This window comes from Lytechinus pictus, chromosome 17, assembly GCF_037042905.1.
Source record: "Lytechinus pictus isolate F3 Inbred chromosome 17, Lp3.0, whole genome shotgun sequence".
NCBI lineage: Eukaryota > Metazoa > Echinodermata > Echinoidea > Temnopleuroida > Toxopneustidae > Lytechinus > Lytechinus pictus.
This window is the reverse complement of record NC_087261.1, coordinates 16,863,045-16,884,375: the sequence shown is the minus strand read 5'-3', so window position 1 is coordinate 16,884,375 and position 21,331 is coordinate 16,863,045. Positions and strand designations below refer to the sequence as shown.

At 36.2% G+C, this 21,331-nt stretch overlaps 1 protein-coding gene across 1 annotated transcript; it reads left to right on the top strand.

The window, feature by feature from the left end:
- Positions 1 to 4,028: 4,028 nt before the first annotated feature.
- On the top strand, positions 4,029 to 19,885 carry LOC129281082 (uncharacterized). The gene is made up of 5 exons (XM_054917071.2): positions 4,029 to 4,263; positions 6,602 to 6,689; positions 9,680 to 9,793; positions 15,731 to 15,842; positions 17,216 to 19,885. Exons 2-5 carry the CDS (start codon positions 6,614 to 6,616, stop codon positions 18,327 to 18,329), a joined length of 1,416 nt encoding a protein of 471 aa, XP_054773046.2. The 5' UTR covers positions 4,029 to 4,263; positions 6,602 to 6,613; the 3' UTR covers positions 18,330 to 19,885.
- The last annotated feature ends 1,446 nt before the right edge of the window (positions 19,886 to 21,331 follow it).

The following is a 21,331-nucleotide window of genomic DNA, read 5'->3' as shown; positions in this document are numbered from 1 at the left end:
TCTTATTACATTATCCATTTAAAAAGAAATAACAGATTATTTTTAAAAAAGGCGGATTGAGGAGCAAAGGGGGAGGGGTAATTTTTTGCGAGACGTGTGAACCTCAGGCGCGGTTTTAGGGGGTAGTGACTGAAGCCCTCCCCCCCCCCCCCAAAAAAAAAAAATAGATATAATCTCCTCAAAAAAAGTTTGAAAATATGACTTTGATCGATAATGCCTCCACGATTTTAGTGAGTATTAATGTCTGATTGATACCAATGAATAGATCATTTAATTTCCTTTAAGATTATACCCTACATTATATGATCTTGGTACACATGGCGGTGCAGTGCCTTGAAATGTCGGGCAATGTCAAAATTCTAAAGTTACAAAATTACACAATATTGAAAGTCACAGTTTTCCTTTTCCGTGGTGTGAGGAGTGAGTTTCTCAGCGGATTCTTTTGTTTTCATGCACCTTAACATCAACATTGACATGGAATCAAACACACCTCTGCAAAAGCGAACACATAACAAATAACAAAGCATGGGTATTTCAAACACGACTCAAACCATGATATCTCACAGAACCATCACTACATAAACCACAACAAAACATCAAAAATGAAGAAGCAGGGGCTTGATTTGAATGGATTTTCATTTCTATTGACACAGACAAAAGAATCATGTTCTCTTAATGACCCTTCATGACTATTTCTGCTCGACTTGCAGCTTTTCAATTCAGACATCATCCAACACTTTTGAATCCTGCTCTTTTCTTGTTGGCATGATCATAACAAGCATGGTATCATTTTAAAGAAAATTGAATGATCTTTCGGAGAATATCAAATATGCATTATGGAAATTTGGGAGTTGGGAGAAATTAATGGCCAAACTCAGATTTCCAAATTTGTCTGAGGGGTTTATATGTAGGTCCTATATGCGTATCTATTTATTTATTCATTATTCATTTATTCATTTATTTATTTATTCATTTATTTATTTATTTATTTATTCATCAAAACATCTTCATACAGGATAACATATTCAGATAAAATACACTGTTCTTAATACAATCCTGCTACATTACAAATATCAAACAACAGTAAAAATGCATATATGTATAGATTTTTTCAGTATTCCATTCATGTTGCCTAGTGCTCTAAAATCAAAGTTTTTACTACTCAAATTCGAAAATTTTCTCGCCCGGTCGCTAAACGCGCCCTCGCAAGAAAGCATCTAAATGCAGAATATATTAATGCTCTCTTGAAGTGCGAGTATAAGACGTCTATGATCCTGCAATAGAGTAGATGCCTTGCATTTTTTCAGACCCTATATACTTTATCCACCACGAATATAACAAAACCAACGCCACAAAATTGAAGTTTTAACTCGAAACATATCCGTGTTTTGTCAAAAGCGCTCCGAGTTTTTGTAATTCTTTAGGATATATATATTTTTGGAAATGGCTCTGTCGCTACATTCTCACCGATTGAGGCTAAACTAATAAAACATATAGTTTAGAGTCAGGAATGTCTCTCCATGGTTTGGGTTGGCGCGAGAGGGGGTAAAGACAATACCCCAACATTTTCGCGCGCCAAATTATATTGCAGAATTTTGCACGTGAAGCACACACAAAAAAAATACAATTATATATTTTTAATGATATTTTTATGTCAAGTTTTATGGTTTAATAGCGCTTTCAGATGTTTTTCAAACATAAAGTTCATAAAGTGCTCCACATGAAAGGTTTTTACTTCAAACATCTCGATGGTCAACGCATTCCCCGTAATACTTTTAAGGGGTCTCATTGGTATTAAAACCCGCTCTCTTGCCATGTTCTATTATACATTTTACGTTCAAAATCTCTAAATTTTGAGAATATACGCCTAGAGAGTAACAACACAAACCCATTTCCTGATAATCAGTCCTACCCCCCCAATGCCCTCATCTACATACACCGATCAGATCCCGAAGCATGTTATAGATGTAAAATTCTCAAGCATTTTGAAATGTGATTTTTTTTTTCGCTCGGTCGCTACGCTCCCTCGCATGATATAAAAAATATTTTTATAAAGAGGAGTGGGATAGCTGCTTGGTCAGTATAAGGATACCCACAATAGGCCATTTTCATTGTATTAGAATAAACCAACCTCGAAAATTTATCAAGCCCACAGAAGCCCCCCCCCCAAAAAAAAAAAAATAATAATAATAATAATAAATAAATGAATAAATAAAATAAAATAAAATAAAAAAATATAGTATAGAACCGCGCCTGGTGTACGTGTGAAGCTACGGATTATGATTGAAATCCCCCCCCCCCCAGGGTGTGGACCATACACGTATGCTTGTTCCTGATTCTAAGAAATGCCCCCTATTGGTAGGGGAAGCCGTGTGAAAATTAATTTTGGAAGGGAAGCTTTCACAGGCTATTCGGGACACTACTTCGATATTTAGCCCGCAAAAAAGTAAAAACTATCCCCTAATTAAAAAAAAAAGTCGGGGAAAAATGCTCCAATACCCCCATTTTCCCTAAAATTTTAACCCCTTTTCCGGAGAAATAGGGAACGAGCATACGTGTATAAATGGGGGGAGGGGGCGGGGACTGAATATGTGCGTGAATTACAGTTCTGTGTTAACTGACTATGCGTTTATCGGCCCCGTGAACTATAAAAAGCGTTCCTTTGGGTTTTTTTAGGGTCGATTGCCCAGGGCTATTTATTCTAGAAGGTCGCATCATTTCACCTAGACTCCGCGGACTATCGGACCAGCGGACCAACGGACCGGCGGACTTACGGACCCGCGGACCATCGGATCTGCGGAACCGTGGACTATCCATGCTATCGGGATGTCCCTGTTTTCTTAAGGGGGTAGTAATTATTATAAACTAACGGATTTATTAACATCTTCGCTTTGTTCCTACAACCAAGCTAGGAAAAATGAATATTAAGAGGCAGAATAAAATAATGTAAGAGCAAAGCGCGAGCTATTTTTTTAATGTATTTTGTATATTCAAATATGAAAACTGAACATTCTCAGCAGTTTTTTTGCAAGGATGAGCAGGATGGTTTTCTAACCAAACAATTTATGAGAGTGCGAAGTGCGAGCTGAATATTTGTAATATTCCTATAAAAAACTTGGACATTCTAAGCAAGTTTGGTAATCATGAACAAAGTGGGTATCTAGCTTAAGATTTGATGGAGCTCGAAGCGCGTCCTGAAAAGTTGTTGATATTCCGACCTAACTTTTGCTCATTCTAAGCACTGCTTGTACTGACAATACTATCTAACCGAACAATTCATTCGATTTTGCAAACAATTAAAGCGGGAGCTAAAAATAGGGGATTATTTATTGGAATTCATTAAGAGGATAGGCCTATATACGTTTCCCACTATTCACAAAATGCGAGCGCGTAGCGCGAGCTGAATTTGTTAAACATATAACGTTTGTAACCATGAACAGGATGTACACACTAGCGTACCTACGGGGGGGGCAGGGGGGGCACTCTGCCCCCCCTGACGAGATTTTGAAGACCTTTTTTTTTTTTTTTTTTTTTTTTTTTGCTTGTCCAATTTTTTCTGGTACGAAAATCTTTATTTTGTATTGATGACCCCTTTTTTTTTTTTTTTTTTTTTTTTTTTTTTTTTTTTTTGCTTGTCCAATTTTTTCTGGTACGAAAATCTTTATTTTGTATTGATGACCCTTTTTTTTTTTTTTTTTTTTTGCTTGTCAAATTTTTGGGCGGCCAATTTTGCCCCCCCTGTGAAAAATCTTAGGTACGCCACTGGATGTACATGTATATCTCGCTTTAACACAAATAATGAAAACTCGAATTCCAAGCAGAAGAATTAGTGGCCTTTCGCCTCCTGCATCCGCCTATGATGGGGATGGTCCAATTTATAAAGTACAGAGTAGGAGCACCACTTAAATAGACTCCAGTGTATGCTTTTTTTTGTTTTCACACACACCGATACTAATAGTTTAACTAGATGTTGATATTTGTTTGTTCCTCCCCCCCCCCCCCCTTCCTTTCACTTTTTATATAGGACAATTAACGTCAACATTCTTCAATGACAGTGTAACGCTTAAATTCTCTCTTCCATTGAATGTTACATCCCCGAATGGGAACATTTCGTTCGTGTACCAAGTTAATGCTCATAGCGTTAGTTGTTTCAGCGTTTCAACCTGCCGAACACAAAGCAAGACAACGGTACATTGTGGAACTATTAACGAGATTACCTTGAAGAAACTTTCTTATTCATGTGACAGAATCATTGATGTAAAGGTTTGTGTTTTCTTTTCTTTTGTTTTGTTTTCAAGAAGATACTATTATTTTTTCTTTATTAAATAATATTAAGGCCATGGTGTGCAACGGCTGCGATGGATAGCCTACATATTTCGAATATGATAAATGAAGCCTGAAAAGTCTATCAATGGAATATATGTAAATGTTCATTCGAGAATGCAGTATTCCCAGATCAAAAAATAGTTTCATATGTAAGCTGTTATATATCCATCCATTTCCTCATTCGACAACGATTTTATACAAATAAACATATGCCAATTAATATGCTGCATGTGTAAACACGTTTTCACATAAATATTAGATAAAGAGGGCAAAACCTTTTTTTGCATGGCAAAACACAAATGGGAGGGTGACAAAAAGTGAATGCAAAGGCAAAAAGAAGGGCATAGAGGCCGCTTATAGGGCATCGAAAAGATGTCCCTTCCTAGTCATGAACTCTGACCGTTAAATAGTAAATGAACAAGAGAAATGATTGACATTTAAACTTCACAGAGTCACTATACTCTTGGTATACCTTATTGTATTGCGCAATGCAGGCGAGAACGTCAGCGGCGTTCTTGACGTTAAAGGGTACTCCAAGCTGAAAATAATATGATTTGAACAGATATTACAGAAATATCAGACAAACAAAACACTGAAAATTTGATCAGGAAATAACAAAGTTTTGAATATTTGCATTATTCCGGTAAAACAGTTCAAGGCTGATATTTAATGATTAATCTGATAATGTCGTATCCCCACTTGTTCTTTTATATTTATAATATGAAATATTTGTTTCTTTTATTTTTCTTCAAGAACCAACAAGATTGGAATGACAACTAATTTAATGCAATATATATTTATTGCTGCAACTTATTTCATTACAAGGGGACATATCAATTACACAGGTATGAAAAATGAAGCAAATTTAATTTCATGTAATATCCAACGAACGTAGAGGGCAGCAACACACAACAGGGTTGCTAGGAAGCTTAGGTCCACTCGATACGCACACAATTTGGTAGGCATGCCAATGAAACCATGAATCGACACAATACACTTAATAGCAAAATAGAGGTAAACTAACAGATTCAGTGGCGTACCGTGGGTCACGGCATTGGGGGGCACCAGCAAAAATTTTGAGTCACTTAGTGAGCGCGCGAAGCACGCTCAGTTGCCAGGTATACTGACCTAATAGAGACATTTTAAGGAAGCTATTGTAGTCATTGTAATCATGAATAACATACGCATCTCGCTAATCAAATAATGCGAGCACGAAGCGAAAGCTTATATTGTTTGATATTCAGACCTAAAATGGGACATTATAATCAAATTTGTGTAATAATGATACGTACCTGTCTCGCTAAACAATGCGAGCGCAAAGCGCGAGCTGAAATTTTTGTATATATTGACCCCAAACGGAGATTTTAGGGACTATATTTTAGGAATCCATTAATATCATACATATCTTACCACAGTCATCTAATGCGAGTGCTAAGCACTTGCTGATTTTGTTAGAATTACATCTGAAAACATGAAGCACTTTTGTAGTCATTGTAATCATGATTATCATACGCATCTCACTAATCAAATATTTCGAAGCGCGAGCTGAAAATTTAGGAAATTCAGACCTGAAGATGGGCATTTTAAGACTTGTTTGTAGGAATTCATGAAGCCATACGTATTTCACTAAATAAATGATGCGAGCGCGAAGCGCGAGTTGAAAATTTTTGATATTCAGATTAGCGAAAGGGATATTTTAAGGACTGATTTAAGGAATTCATGAAGAACAGACGTATATCACCAATTCACTAATGCGATTGTAAGCACGGACAGAAAAATATTAAGACCTTAAAATTGGGCAATAAATTTAAGGAGTCATGAAAAAAGAAGCCTATGTAACTACATAAAACAATAATAACTCGAAGTGCGAGGAAATATATTTGGTGTATATTGACTTGAAAACTGGAGGTTTTAGTACAAGAGGATTAAACAGACAATGCGAGCACCAGGAACAATGAAGACATAGGCCCTGAGCAAATTATGTTTCATAAAGTTATGAAAAAAACGTTTCTTACGGAATGTAACATAATCATAATCATAACTATGATTTACAATAGTTTCTTCATTCCTACTACGTTTCTCTTCCTTTCTCCCTCTTTTTCTCCTTTTCCCCGTTTTTTTTTGCCAGACGATGGGGGGAGGGGGGCACGTGCCCCCCGCCCCCCCCCCCCGCCCCCCGTAGATACGCCAATGCATGGATCTGTTCGAGAATGGTGCTAAAATATGCTGAATATCATATTTTATTATTTTATGCGTTCCCCTTGTTTTTGTGTAGATTCAATTCATCATGGAAAATGGCAGGTCGCCATTCACGCCAGTGGTATCAGTGGACAATATCACAGTATATCAAACACCTTATACAGGTAAGTTACATGTAGTTTTACATCCATTTCTTTAAATGGGTGTGTACTGAAAATATTCATATCTAAATAAATATAGTGAAATTTACCAATAAAAACGCTTAAATCTGAGTCAAATTTTGACATTAACGAAGTTATATGTAAAGTTAATGAATATCAAATTAGTTGCAAATGTCAATCAGTTTTTTTAATTCTTTGAGAAAAACTAATTGAAACATATTTTCATAATGATACAAAACCCCGGGGAGACTCAAATTATAACATGATGCCTATATATGCCCCGCTAAATTAGGGGGTCAGGTGCTCTGGACTAATCTTGGTCTTAAAACGGGCAGGGCCCTGGGAATTATTTTTTGACTGGGGTGCTGATGTCAATTTGACAAGCTCCCCCCCCCAAAAAAAAAAAAAAAAAATCAGAAATTGAGGTCAATTTGTCCCGAGATAATTTGACAAGCAAGCAAAAAAGGGGGTTTCTGTAAAAAAAAAATGAATGTCATTTTGTTTACGTTTCTTCATTTTGTTATACCGTCCACGATTCCTGGGGGTGCTGCCCATGAAAAAAAATACACGCAGCATCCCCATGGAAAATCTTGGGGGTGCTTAAGCACAGGCGCGGATCCATGGAGGGGGGCCGAGGGGCCTTGCCCTCTCCCCCTCGCTAAAAAAATAGGTAAAAAAGGGGAAAGAAAGAGAGAGGAAAAGGGGAAAGAAGAGAAGATAGAGGAAGAGGGAAAAGGAAGAGAAGAAAAAAGAAAGAGGAAGAGTGGGATGGAAGAGAAGAAAAAAGTAAAGATAAAGTTGTCAGCTTGCGCTTCTCTACCGACAGTGATTCGAATGTCCCGCTTTAGGGTCAAAATTCAAGAAATTTCAGCTCGCGCTTCGTGCTCGCATTATAATTGTGAAGATACACAGCTTGTTCAAGAACATATGCAGTATCTGAGTTTCTTCTTTCTATAAAAACGTGTGAAAATGAAAGTTTTTTTAACTCAAGATATCAAAAGTTATCAGTTCCATGCAGTTTTTGTAATTATGAAAAGGAATGGCATTAATTAATGATGCGAGCGCGAAGCGTGGGTTGAACATTTTTGACATTTTTACTTTTTTACGCGTTTTTATATTTGGAACAAACCCAGATTCCGAATTTGTAATTGGACAGGTTGTGTATCTTAATAAACACAATGTGCGCGCAAAGCGCGCGCTAAATTTTTTGATTTACTGCCCCAAAAGGGACCATTTGGAGCCCTGTCCAACATGACAGTAAATCTAAAGATGTGTCCACTTGCGCTTCGCGCTCGGTTTATTTGGTTGGTGAGAAATGTATTATATTCATGAGTTACTGTCAACAGTCTTCAATATGTCCTTTTTCAGATCATTTAATTAACAGTTTAAGTTGATTTGAAAAGGAGTTTCATACAAAGAAACTTTTTAGAATGTTGAGTTTTCTGGTCGGATATCATTTTTTTAAAGCGCTTACATCAGTTGTCTGGTTAATGCATCCATCCCCTTCATGGTTACAATCGATTGTTCACGTCGAATTATATATATATATATATATATATATATATATATATATATATATATATATATATATATATATATATAAATCAGCTTGCACTTGGCGCTCCCATTTTTTAGTTTGTAAGATATGTGTTCTATTCATGGATCACTCTTAACAGGTCTTTTTACAGGCCACTATATTAAAAATTTAATTTCAGCTCGCGCTTCGCACTCGCCTGGATCGTTTAGTTAGATATGCAACTAGATGATGATTACAAAAGCTGTTCAAAATGTTCTCTTTCCAGATCTAAATGTATAAAATATATAAAATTTGAGCTCGCGCTTGCATAGTATTTTCTTTGATATTCAGGCCACATGAAATACCTTATCTTGTTTCAAAGAATTACTGAAATTTAGTTAGGACTAACCCCTAAATAAAATATATATATAAATAAATAAATAAAATTGGACAGCGACGATTGGGAAAATGTGAATGAAAATATTTGTCATCCCATCCTTTTCATGAAAGAAAATGTGACTGAGGATAATGAGGAACTCTACCATGAATCATGGCCGTTGAACGTCGGTAATCAGGCCCCCCCCCCGGGAAAAAGCCTCGCGACGCCCTTGCTTCCTCCAACCCCCCCCCCCCCCTACTGGAAAGTCCTAGCGACGCCCCTGCATGGTTAAGGCACATCCTTTATATATACCATTTAAGTCTTTTTATACCATCGCGAATTGAATCGTAAACACAGATTTCCTACCGAAATATATACAAATTTTTCAGTTTTTTTTTACACCCTTATTATACGTTAATTAAAGAGCGCGCCCAATCTTGAAAAGGAGCAATTTTTTCATGTTTCTTTGGACCCGCATAGTAACCAGTCGCCAGTCGTCAATGGAAGTTCCCCCCCCCCCCGGGCCTTTGAACTTGGTCATGTGACATGGAACTCAGGCAGGTTTGCGCCTAACAGGCTGCTTGAAATGCCATTAATCCAGTGACCGGGTAATAACAATTGTGAAGCACTTTGAACAGTCGTAGATTGATAAAGCGCTATATAAATGCCAATTATTATTATTATTATTATCATGAAACGGTTTTTTTAATGATAATTTATTAGGCATATATTTGTTATTTTGTTTTGGTAAAGTGGAACAAGTTCAGTTCAGTGAATAGTGCTGAACTATGTCAACACTGTATACTTTTTTACTCTTCTGATTGCATGTTCAACTCATTCATGGGCTAATTTCTACAAATTTCCCCCCAGTGAACAATATAAATCATAATATTATTCATTGAACCTTTTTAAGAGGTTATTATGTAAATCGTCAAAAGCTATTTCAGTAGCAACATCATGCATCCCTTGTTTTTTTAATGTTTGTTTAAGAATACTCTAAACTAAAGTGAAGTCTTTTGGTTTATATTTTTAAAAACAGAAAAAGAAATTTTGCTATCCCTCTCCTTTTCTTGTCTTTTTTTCTTGTTTCATGTATAGCTCCATCCGTAACCGCACAATCATCAACTGACCCGTTCACAACTAATACCCATTCCGAAACGCAAGCCATTATAAAGGAAGGGGATACAACAATTATTATACATAATGTAGAAGGTAAAGAACGCGGCCTTCTACACTTCAATAGTTTAAAGGGATGCTCCAGGCTGGAAATATGTATTGCTCAATAAATAAAGTAAAATTCATAGATCAAAATGCTGAAATCTTAATCGGATAACAAATAACTAAGTTATTGAATTTCAAATATTTACATTATTTCGGTGAAACAGTTCTAGGCATGTCTTTATTAATATTCATTGGGTGGGCTGATGATGTCACATCCGCAATTTCCCTTTTCTTATATTATTACATGATATCATAATTATTTCATTTTTTCATAAATGTGTATATGTGTCTCTATTATCATGAAATAAGTTGCAGCAAGAAATAACTAATGCACTTAATCAGTTGTCGGTCCAATTGTTTTAGTTCTTGATAGGAAAATTTTGAATATGCCTAATTTCATGTAATAAAATACAAATAACAAGTGGGGATATGACATCATCAGCCCACCTAGTGAATATTCACGAAGACATGCCTAGAAGTGTTTCATCGGAATAATTCAAACCTTTGAAATTCAATAACTTGCTCTGTGAATTTTACTCTATTTATTGAAATATAATTATCTTCAGCCCGGAGTATCCCGTTAATGGTCATCCCAATCATTTACAAGTACAACTTCAAGATATCCATTCTATGCCTAGGCTGTGTGAGGTTGCGTGTGTATGGTTTTGGATGTGAATATGACATGTAAGTGTGCGTTTGTGTGTGTGTGTGTGTACTTTTTTATATATCTTATTACATTGTTTCACTTTCATATATACCTTCAAAGGTCCACCCGCAAAAGTATCGCCTCTCCATATGGGGAATATTTGAGTTAGAGAAGCATTTTGAGGTTAAAGTTGGAAACCAGTTTATTTCACACAATTTTAATGTGCTGAATCCGATGAGACCGGTTCCCAAGCCGATTTATCATGTTTTGACCTCCTAAATTTCATAAACAACATGGCTACCAAATTAATTGCACGACCATTCAGAATCTTTGTTTTTCCTACAATATTCCTTTAGCATAGGCCTATTCGCTTTCACAGACATGGATACTGCAAAATTCTGCTTACATAATGCGCACCATTCTGGAAATTTATAATTTCTGTTTGTAGCTAATTACTGAAAATTATGCTATAATTTGATAATTTCACCTCAAATGTTTGTTATTTTTTATACAAATAGCATTTGCCTCATTATGAACAATATGGCCCTTAAATATAATATCACAGTAGAATTTTATGTATTTTATTGTTCTTTGAATATTTCCATGCAGTATTTTCTACCATTTGTTTTGTACACGTTTGTTACGAAATATTTACTTATCAATTGCAGACAAATATTAAGCTTCAAAATTTTGTTCAAATAGATTTGTGGATAAATTTTTTTACCACAATTGTAAATGTACTCACACCCACATCTGCATACAAAGTAATATGGTTGCAAGGTGCAGTAGGCATGCTCAATATAAAAGCATGTTGATGCTGATCCTATACTCATTACAATAATCAACTTAAGTCAACCCGTAATAAAAGAGGAGTTTACAACAATTGATAAACTTATATATATTTTTAGATAACAGATAGTAGTAATAATCAAGTAAATCAGAAGTATCAATACATTGTTAACATCCTTGTAGCAAGATTATATTTGATTCAGCTCCATCAGAACTGCAATCATAACATTTAACCAAAGAACAATGTGTAATAAAGGTAAAAAGGTCTTGTATTACCGTACCACTAACTCATTTCTTGGTCAATACTGATTTATTTATTTATTCATTTATTTATTTGACGACGATGTATTTTGCCAGAGTCAACCAGGAAAATGATAACTGAAGACTACTGCTTCTAGCCATTCCTTGGAAGATACTTTGCCAAATGATACTGAATGTACACGTAGAATAGGGAATGATAAAAACATGGAACTTGAAACAGATTAGCTCCATGAAAAAAACATTGGCAAGAACAAGCAGGTTTCTAGCTTAGTCTATGCAGAGCAAATGTTCACACTGCATCATATGATTGAAAAGTGATAGGGATGCCAGATTCCCATTGCAATTGACTTTTTAGATGCGCATTCCATGGCATTAACAGTCTGTCACTGCTGAAGGTGCTCACTTTTTTACGGTCTCCGGTTCGTATACCATGCTCCCTACCATCAATGCAATTTTGAGAATTCATGGTGTTTTGTAATGACAGAAGATGGTTTTAGTGACCCCCCCCCCCCCCCCCCCCCCCATTGGAGTGGCAAAAGAAAAAGGGGAAAAAGAAGGGGAAAAAAGAGAGGGGGAAGAGGAAAATAAGAGGAAGACGATTGAATAAAATAAGGTCAGGGAAAGACTTGGAAGATAAGATTTTTTTTCATGTCACTAATAAAGTTTCCCTCGCGCTTGCGGTAAATATCTAGTTACATACATGTACGCATCTTGTTTAGGATCACAACCATTGGCATTGCCCAGAATGTTCAATTTTCAGGACAAAAGACATGAAATTCCAAAAATTGTAGCTTGCGCATCGCGCTCGCACTATTTAAATAGGATTTATGAGATTATCACAGTTATGTTGTTTTATAAGAATAGAGCTAAGAAGTGACAGTTTAGACTACCCCTTCAAAGAAACATAGACAAACACAAATCAACTTTGAGCGGCCGATCGGGGAAAATATGGGTGAAAAAAATCGCCCCCCCCCCCATTGGCGGAAGCTGGATCCGCCCCTGTAATAGAAGTGCGTCAAGGTTGCACACTTTCGCCAATTTGTTTTGTCATGAGCAATCAGTTTGGTTGTGAAGACGGTAACTGAAAAAAGATCACCCGGCTCTACATTCGAAGAAATTCCCAAACTAGACTTTGATGATGATATCTCAGACTCGCATGTGGCTTATGAGAGCTAAGAAAGCTATCGGATGCTGTTTGGGTGAATGCTGGACAAAAGAATTGGATTGATAGTCACCCCCAGGAACACCAATCATGTCAGGAACCCATCATCTTCTGAAAGATCTCTTCGTTATCTAATAGAAAAAGTTATCCTATGTAGACGTCAACTACATGTTTGAATATTAGAAGTTCGATAAATAGGCAAGGGGACATTACACATGAAACTCACAGCAGTATTGGAAAGGTGCACTCTGGGCATTTAACACCTACGCTCTTAAAAATGTTAGGCTACATACTGTCCACACAAAAACTTTATATGATTCTGGGTAGTTCTAAACCAATAATGTGTGCTTTCGGTGAAAACTATACAGTATTGCTTGAAAACTACCCAGAGTTGAATAAATTTTTATCAGTTGTTGTGTGGACAGTATCTTGCCCATAATTTTAAGAGTGTACACAAAATCCTGTCAAACAGAATGATTCTCTCTTAAGTCTAAAACTTAGGTTTTCTCTACGGATCTGTGACATGAGAATTAGACACATCTCAAGAACAAAAACAAGATGACTTCGATACAACTGCCTTCGCAGAATACTTTATACTAAATGTAATGGCTTAAAACAATTAAAGATGACTTTCATCTATCTGCCCTACCAAACAAGCCATCTAGAGGAGCCCCCAATCGATGAGAACTGACATTGATCACTCAGGACCCCGAAGGGTAAAAGTATACCAAGCTGGAGGAAGCTGGCTGCCTGTAAGTGTTATGAAGCGGCAGTCCTCGAGAAAACAGGTGCAGTGCTGCATTGGTAAAGATTTTTTTGCCTCTATTAGAGGATTTATTCACATCCAAATCATGGGTTACACAGTAAATCACATTCAAATCAAAGGTTACACAATTAATCATAAATCATGAAACATATAAGTATTATTACAGTAATTACAAAATCATATTTAAGTTACATAGATTGTTCTTACACGAATCGTAGCAAGTCCTTGGGCGGTTCATCTTTTTCTTTGGTCTTTGTACTAGCAATGTTGTACATTTCTATCCGTTTTTTTATTTCTTTTATAAATACGTGTTTTTTATTTTTTCCTATCCAAAATAACTTTATATATTGACCAAAATGCAATAGTTACAAAGAGATTTGTTTTACTATCACTTTCAACTTTAAGTAATTGTTTCATGTTTACTTCCACTTTTACATCGTAAACTTCTCGCAAAATAATTTTGATGTATTTAAAAAAGGATTTGTTTAGTTCACAGTCAATAAAAGTATGTATAATATCTTCTTTAACCTTGCATGTTGGACACAAATCGTCTGTTGCAAAATTCCATTTAAACAGGTGACTTCGTACTGGTAAGAGATTATATAATAACTTAAGATTGAACTCTCGTAATTTATTTTCTCTAACTTGAATAAGATTATTTGCAAAATACATTTGCCCAATTTACATCAATATCAAGTTTGTTCTCCCAATGTAAACAGCATTTATTGGTGAAAGTATTTTTGAGGGGAACAGTTCATATATAGTATTACTACTCAGATCACTGATGCATTTCAAACTTTTTCCAATCATTACCTGGGGAACAATAAAACCATGAGGTCAGATAGTGATACCCCTATTATCGCTCAAACTTTTTATCCATATTGCTGGTATTGCCTTTTTTAGTATTGTGTAGTCGAAAATAACAGTATTCTTACTTCTTTTTATATCGATCTTTCTCTGAAAATTATGCATTGGTATGTAACCATTTCTCCCAATAATATCTGTTAAGTAAACTATACCATTGGTAAAGATACTATGTGGAGATAAACATGCAATCCGTTAATGAAGTCCAATGATCAAAATTCGTTGTTAGGGGTACATAGAGTAATTTGTTCGTTGTGGAACTTCATAACACCACAGTCTGGCTTTTTGAAGGTCTACTTTATAGACAAAATGAGACATCATATGGTTTCTATGTGGGTTTATTTAAGTTTTGACAAATTGGGAAAGTTTGACCAGCATAATATAGAAAAACACAGGACTTTTCATTTTCAGCAGGATGTTTTCACTTCATATTGCAAAAGAAAACACATAACTAATCAGATTGCGTTGGGCGGGGAACATTACTACACGAAAGGATATTATATGCAACTGATTGAGGAAAACAATAAAGGATCGGAGAATGACACAGTGTTGTCTTGATTAAGATTTAAGTATTAATAATCTATGAATTGATTTATCTCATTTGTAATTGAAATTGAAGCAATCAATAAACGCCTTCGCTTTTAATACAGACAAGCACATTGCTAAATCACTACCAGTGTGTAGGAAAATGGGAAGGTCTACCTAGCAAACATTTTACTTCGTATCCAGACGCGGGTATGGGTGTGGGTGCATGTTTATATGCCCATGGATATATAGAAATTAAAAGTTGTTTTAGAAAGCGTGATTCAATGATTAAATCATTGATGCTAATTATATTTCTGTGTTTGACAATCAAAACTTTGACGGATCCCTTAACAAAACATGTACAAAACAAATGGTAGAAAATACAAAGAAATACATAAGAAATTCAAAGAACAAAATAAATAAACATCGATTGTGATATAATATCTTAAGGGCCGTGCAATTATTTATATTGATGCAAATGACATTTGTACCAAAAATTATAAACGTCTAAGCTAAAATTTTGAAATTATAGCATAATATTGCAAAATATAATATATTTGCATAATTAATTAACCGCAAACAAAAATAACAAATTTTGCCGAATGGTAAACGTTATGTACATGTTTATGCAGGATTGTGCAGTATTCATGTGTCTGTGAAAGCGAATATTATAAAAGAATACTGTAGAATTGAATCGGCAATTGGCAGCCATTTTGTTTATGCAAATTAGGTGGTCCAACATGAGAAATCGGCTTGGAAACCTGTCTTATCAGATTCAGCACATTAAAATTGTGTGAAACAAGTCCGTTTCCCAAATTTTACCCCAAAATGCCTCTCGAAGTTTATAGAGCCCTCTTTTACCCGAATGGCTCTAGTCTAATATCAAGTGAAAGTCTGAATATCAATCAATTACAGCTCCTTCATCAAATAATAGGCCGATGTGGATTATACCTGTAGCAGCCGGTCTCGGTTCTTGTGTAGCAGTCATTGCAGTTCTGGTTCCTGTCCTATGTTACTGTCGGCAAAGGTAGGCCAATATTTGCACATGTATAAAGAAAATGATGAGTACATGCACATTGATATCACTTCCTTACAGATCATGGATATCTTTGCAGAAAAAAGGCATTATATGAAAACATCAGGACCCCGTCGGAAGTTTTTTTTAGAAGCAATGCTTGCAGGGTAATGCAATTAACATCAATTAAATTATGAAAATATATTTATCAAGACAATAAACAACTCGGTTGCCTCCATGATGGCACATGTTTATGAACTTCAGCACCAAATCTTTCCGACGGAAATAAAATGAATATATAAACATGATTTAACAATAGTGATCAAGACAAGTAACTCTGAATGAGAAAGGAAACGAATATTTAACTTGAGTCTGCACTTCATGTTGTAGCTCAAGTTTGAAGATGGGAATCGAATAGTGCAGTATCATTGGTTACGTTCGTTGCTGTCTCAAGTAGTTTGAATTATTCGATGTACATGTATATAAGAGCTCGGTTGCAAAAGGGGTTAGATCCATTTTTCATCATATTTGATTTTGTCTCAATGTATAGATTTTTAGTTGCTCTATAAGATGATAGCAACAAAAAAGTTCAAATTCCCATTAAAAATTGCACATAAATGGCAAAGGAAAATCACTTTTTTTTCAAAAGGGGTTAGGTCCAATTCAGTTTGGTTGCAAAAGGGGTTAAGGGGTTAGGTCCATATTTTTTTTTAAAGAATATTTTTAAAAAATATGAAGACAGGTAGATTTCTTTTATAACCAATTTTATGTTCACATGGTAGGGATAATGAAAATTTAGTTTCGCATAGGAATATTAAAAAGGGTAATAAAAGCATGATTTTCTTGGAGTGGACCTAACCCCTTTTGCAACCAAACACTTTTAAAGAGCTCGTCAAAAGGGGTTAGGTCTTTCATAAATTGTATTGTTTTCTGTCTCAAAATCTAGATTTTAGTCGCTCTGATGATACCAAAGAAAATTGGAATTCACATTAAAACGTGAATAAAAGTGGCAAAAGAGATTGGATTAATTTCAGTGTGCTTGCAAAAGGGGTTAGGTCCACAATGATTATTTTTGAAAACATAATTATGTAGAAAAACATTGAAGACATGTAGATTTCTATTATACCCAATTTTATGTTCATATGATAGGGTAGTACATCATGACAATTTTGTTTATCATATCTGCATATTGCAATAAGTGAGAATAAAATACATGATTTTTTTTTCTCGGAATGGTCCAAAGTGGACCTAACCCCTATTGCAACCAAACTCTTCATATCTAAAATGAATTCAGTTTTTGTTTTGTCCTTTTTTATCTTAAAGTATACAGTAGTATTTTTATGTATATTTTTTATTTACATTTGAATTACTATTTTCTTATAAAGAAACCGAGCAACCAAAACGAAAGGTAAATTGGTCAACATAAATGGAACCACTCCCCAAGCTGATCCCGAAGTTCGCTATTCATATCCAAATCAACCTTCAGATGTAGTCTATTACGCTGACATTAGAGACGACCTTGATCCAGACGGCCACCAACTTCCAAAATCGACAGCAGCTGCAGATTTTAAAGTTAACAACCCGAACAGCGCCATTAGTTCCAACTTGGTAAAGAACCCTGTATATGACTGTAGTGACCAAATTGCTAAGGTATCTGATCCTTTGATTGCTGAGATCAACGATCCTGTCTATGAGGAAGCTCCTGACAATCCGACACAACGGTCTCTCCAGCTGAATGATCTCGTGGAAAACCCTTTGTACGGAGGACAGGAACATAGATCTGCAGCGGAGCAGCAATCCTTGAAACAACCAGAATCAGCAGACTCGCAAGGTCTCGTAGACAATCCTTTGTATGGGGGACAGGATCAAGGATCCAGAGTGCAGGACTTCTCAGAGCAAGCAGGCTCGGCTGACTCGGATGGAATGGTAGACAACCCTTTGTATGGCGGACAGAGCGACAGATCTGCTAGCCACGCGTCCAACATGCCTAACGTGTTGTCACGATTACCGTCTCCAGATGACCTCAGATCCAATAATTCAGATGCAGAATCCAGTCGCTTTTCTCCAGAACAGGGACTCAGCACTAAGCCGGAATATGCAGCAGTAGACGATCTGATAGGCAACCCTCTATACGGAAGTCAGAATGACAAACCCACCAAAGACGGGGTGACTCTTCAGAACGAATCGCGCGCTGATGAACTCATCGACAATCCTTTGTATGGCGCTCAAAGTAACAAGCCGGATGGCCTGGCGTCAAATATACAAGATTTAGCCCAAACTGAAGAACTCGTAGATAACCCTCTGTACGGCGATGGTTGTGACAGACCTGGCAGACAGGGAGTCACCAGTCAGACAGAAATTGAACCAACAGACGAGCTGATCGACAACCCTCTCTATGGAAGTCAAAATGAAAGTTCCGCCATTGGAATAAGCCGGCAAGAAGGATCTGGTCCATCCGACGAAATGATAGACAATCCTTTGTATGGAGCCAATAGTTAAAGCCATACAATTTTTGTTCAAGGTCACTGAGAATATGAGACTTTGTGGACATCCACGGATATCGCTTTCAAGATATGGTGTTATATCGGTTTGCTTGTAAACAAAATCTACATATTCACCATTGACCTTTATTTATTTTATTTTGAGAGGAAAAAATGACATATACGACTATGTCCATGTTTGCCAATGAAAAACGTGCTGTAATATATAGTTACACATCGAGACCTCTTCAACATTACATAACATTATTTCTTCGATCTCCATTTTGTATATTTTGTTTCTTTAAACAATTCAATCAAGATTCGCTAAAAAAATTATTGAGGGTTTTCCATCCGTCTTCTTTAAAAAACTAACCACTGGTGCATTTTCAACATGCGCGTAACTTAGTTACTAGGACAACTAAAACATTAAACACTTGTAGTTTTATGTATAAGAAGTGTATACTATTCTTTTGATACTTATTACATTTTGCCATGGGCGGAAATCAGTCCCCAAAGGAAGGGGGACCAGGGCCTGGAAAATTTGATAAGCAAAAAAAAGTTTATCACCCAAAATGTAAGGTAACTTTTGTCATTTAGTCCAAAATGCATGTATTATTTCGATTGTGAAGTGATGTATTTTGATCCATCATAAAATACCAAAAATAGTAGGGGGACATTTGATACTATGCCCCCCCCCCCTACTATTTTGGGTATTGATGTTGCTTTGTATTTGAATTGCAAACGTTCCCCCAGGGATTTCCGCCCATGCATTTTGCCTTATCTGTGTATAACGATGTCAATTATATCATTTGCTATCCTGTTAAAACAATCATTTTATTTATTTAAGTGTTGCTATGTATGATAATATTCACTCTGAAAAATACTTTAAAACAATGTGACCACACTCGGGAGAACTGTAGAAAATGACCCCGATGCTGACATTCCGGTACTGCACGGTGGAATGATTTCAAGGCTGAAATTGCATACCTCGCTCTCTAAATGCAAATGTAGATAATGACACACCTGAATGACAAATCAAAATGTATATTTTAAAATAATTATAATTTCTGAATTACTCACAATTTGTTAAAATGAGAGCTTCCCTCTGAGGTCAATCGCACGACTCCTGTACTGTAGGATTAGAACATACTGTAAAATGTAATAAACATTGAAAGTCTTGTGAAGTCCATTTGATCTTTGCAAGCAATTTGTGATAGTTACCTGTACTTGCTTGGTGCTGTTATGTCGCATGAAGCCTGTACAAAAGAATGGCTTTTGTTGATTTCGTATTCGCTTGTAAATACTAGTATAACCGTTTCTGAACAAATTCCTGCATTCTAGGGAAGGAACCATGAAGGGTTTCTTTCACTAGTCTGGCACTATAAAAAAAACTAATCGTATTAAAATCATATATCACTACCTTTATCTTGTGTACCATTATTTTCCTTAAAAAAACTTATTCATGGTCTGAGCGTTATAAAAAAAGGGCCAGTCTTAAAATGTGTCAGCTAGGTGATCAATATTTTCTTACATTACCCCGGTTAAGCTATAGTCTATTGATTCCGGTGCTCACAGCTTCTTGAGGATTTACTTCCTGTCGGTACCCATGTACAGATTAGGGCAACAAGTTGGCAAAATGAAGTAAAGTAAGCCTATAGTATTATGGCTGATCCATAGATTTTGCTTAAAACTTAATTGGTTTTACTTGAAGGAAGTGATTGTCAAGCATGTTTATTTTATACATTCAGCCAATGGGTCAGATGCATTAAAAAGTCGCAATTTCTAGCAAGCCAGTGCTCAAGCAATTACTAAATAAGCAAAGTATCAAACCTAGGCAATTGTCTTATTTCGTAAGCATAAACCATCTGCTCGTGCTTCCGTTTTCTTGCCTTCAACGTGTTCAAGGTAAGAAAAATAGCGACGTCGCGCTGGTGCGAACACGACTCACAGAACAAGGCGGGACTCCGAAGCAAAGGGATTCTTGACATGGCAGTGCGAAATATATACCGCGTCTTTTGTGTAACATTTTCCCCTGTAATGTCGAGATGTCAAACTGTTCCTATAACATGTATAACTTGTTTCTAATGAGTTAATTTACATAGTTGGCATTCATTTAGCACTTACAAGGAGGAAAACATTCCTATTTCAAATGAATAAATATATGATGATGAAACATGAACGTCATGATCAAGCAAGTGTGTGTGTGTGTGTGTGTGTGTATTTGAGTTTTGTCAGACGTGTATCAATCAGATATGATTATTTACGTCTGGGACCGACCTTTAACGTCACCATCCGAAAGACGTGACCGGGGCTCGAACCTTGAACCTCTGCATCAATTTGTAACTTCCCGACAGCTTGGATTACAGGCGCACGCCACAAACGCTCAAGCTTCTGTAACGAACTATGTTTCCGTTTTAATGTCATAGAGAGCTTATAGGGTCTGTAAACGTAGACTATACGGAAATCGTAAGTGTAGACGTTCTGAAATTAGCCAAAATCGCGCATTTTGTGAACATGTTGGAGTTGTCATGAAACCTTTTGATTAATTAATTGTTAGCAAAGCTGCCTAAGCATTATCCAGTTGCTTTATTTGAGAAAGCTGGTTGATTAGCAAAGTTAACTAGGTTATTGTAGTTGTGGTAGTTATTTTTAGTAACTATTTCATCGAAGTGTTAAAAAAGGCATAAATATGAGGAGTCAACTGCAGGAAGTAAGCGTATGTGTTACGGCCCCAACCATAGCGCAAATGCTGCCCTTCATCTCTTGCATCTCATTTTGTTCTGTACACTAATTTATCTTTGAGAAATTAAATTAAAGTTAAAGATCAAACTTTGAACATACACTCTGGACTACGTTCTTGTGAGTACTATAAAGGGACAAATGATTGGTGTATGGAACGAATGCTGGTAATTGAATGGTCGATGGATGTCCGATTGATTGAAATGGGACGAGAGAGGTGACCGATTGCAGTCGACGGATGATCTGACTGGAGGAACCAGAGTCGACGGTTGGTGATGGTTG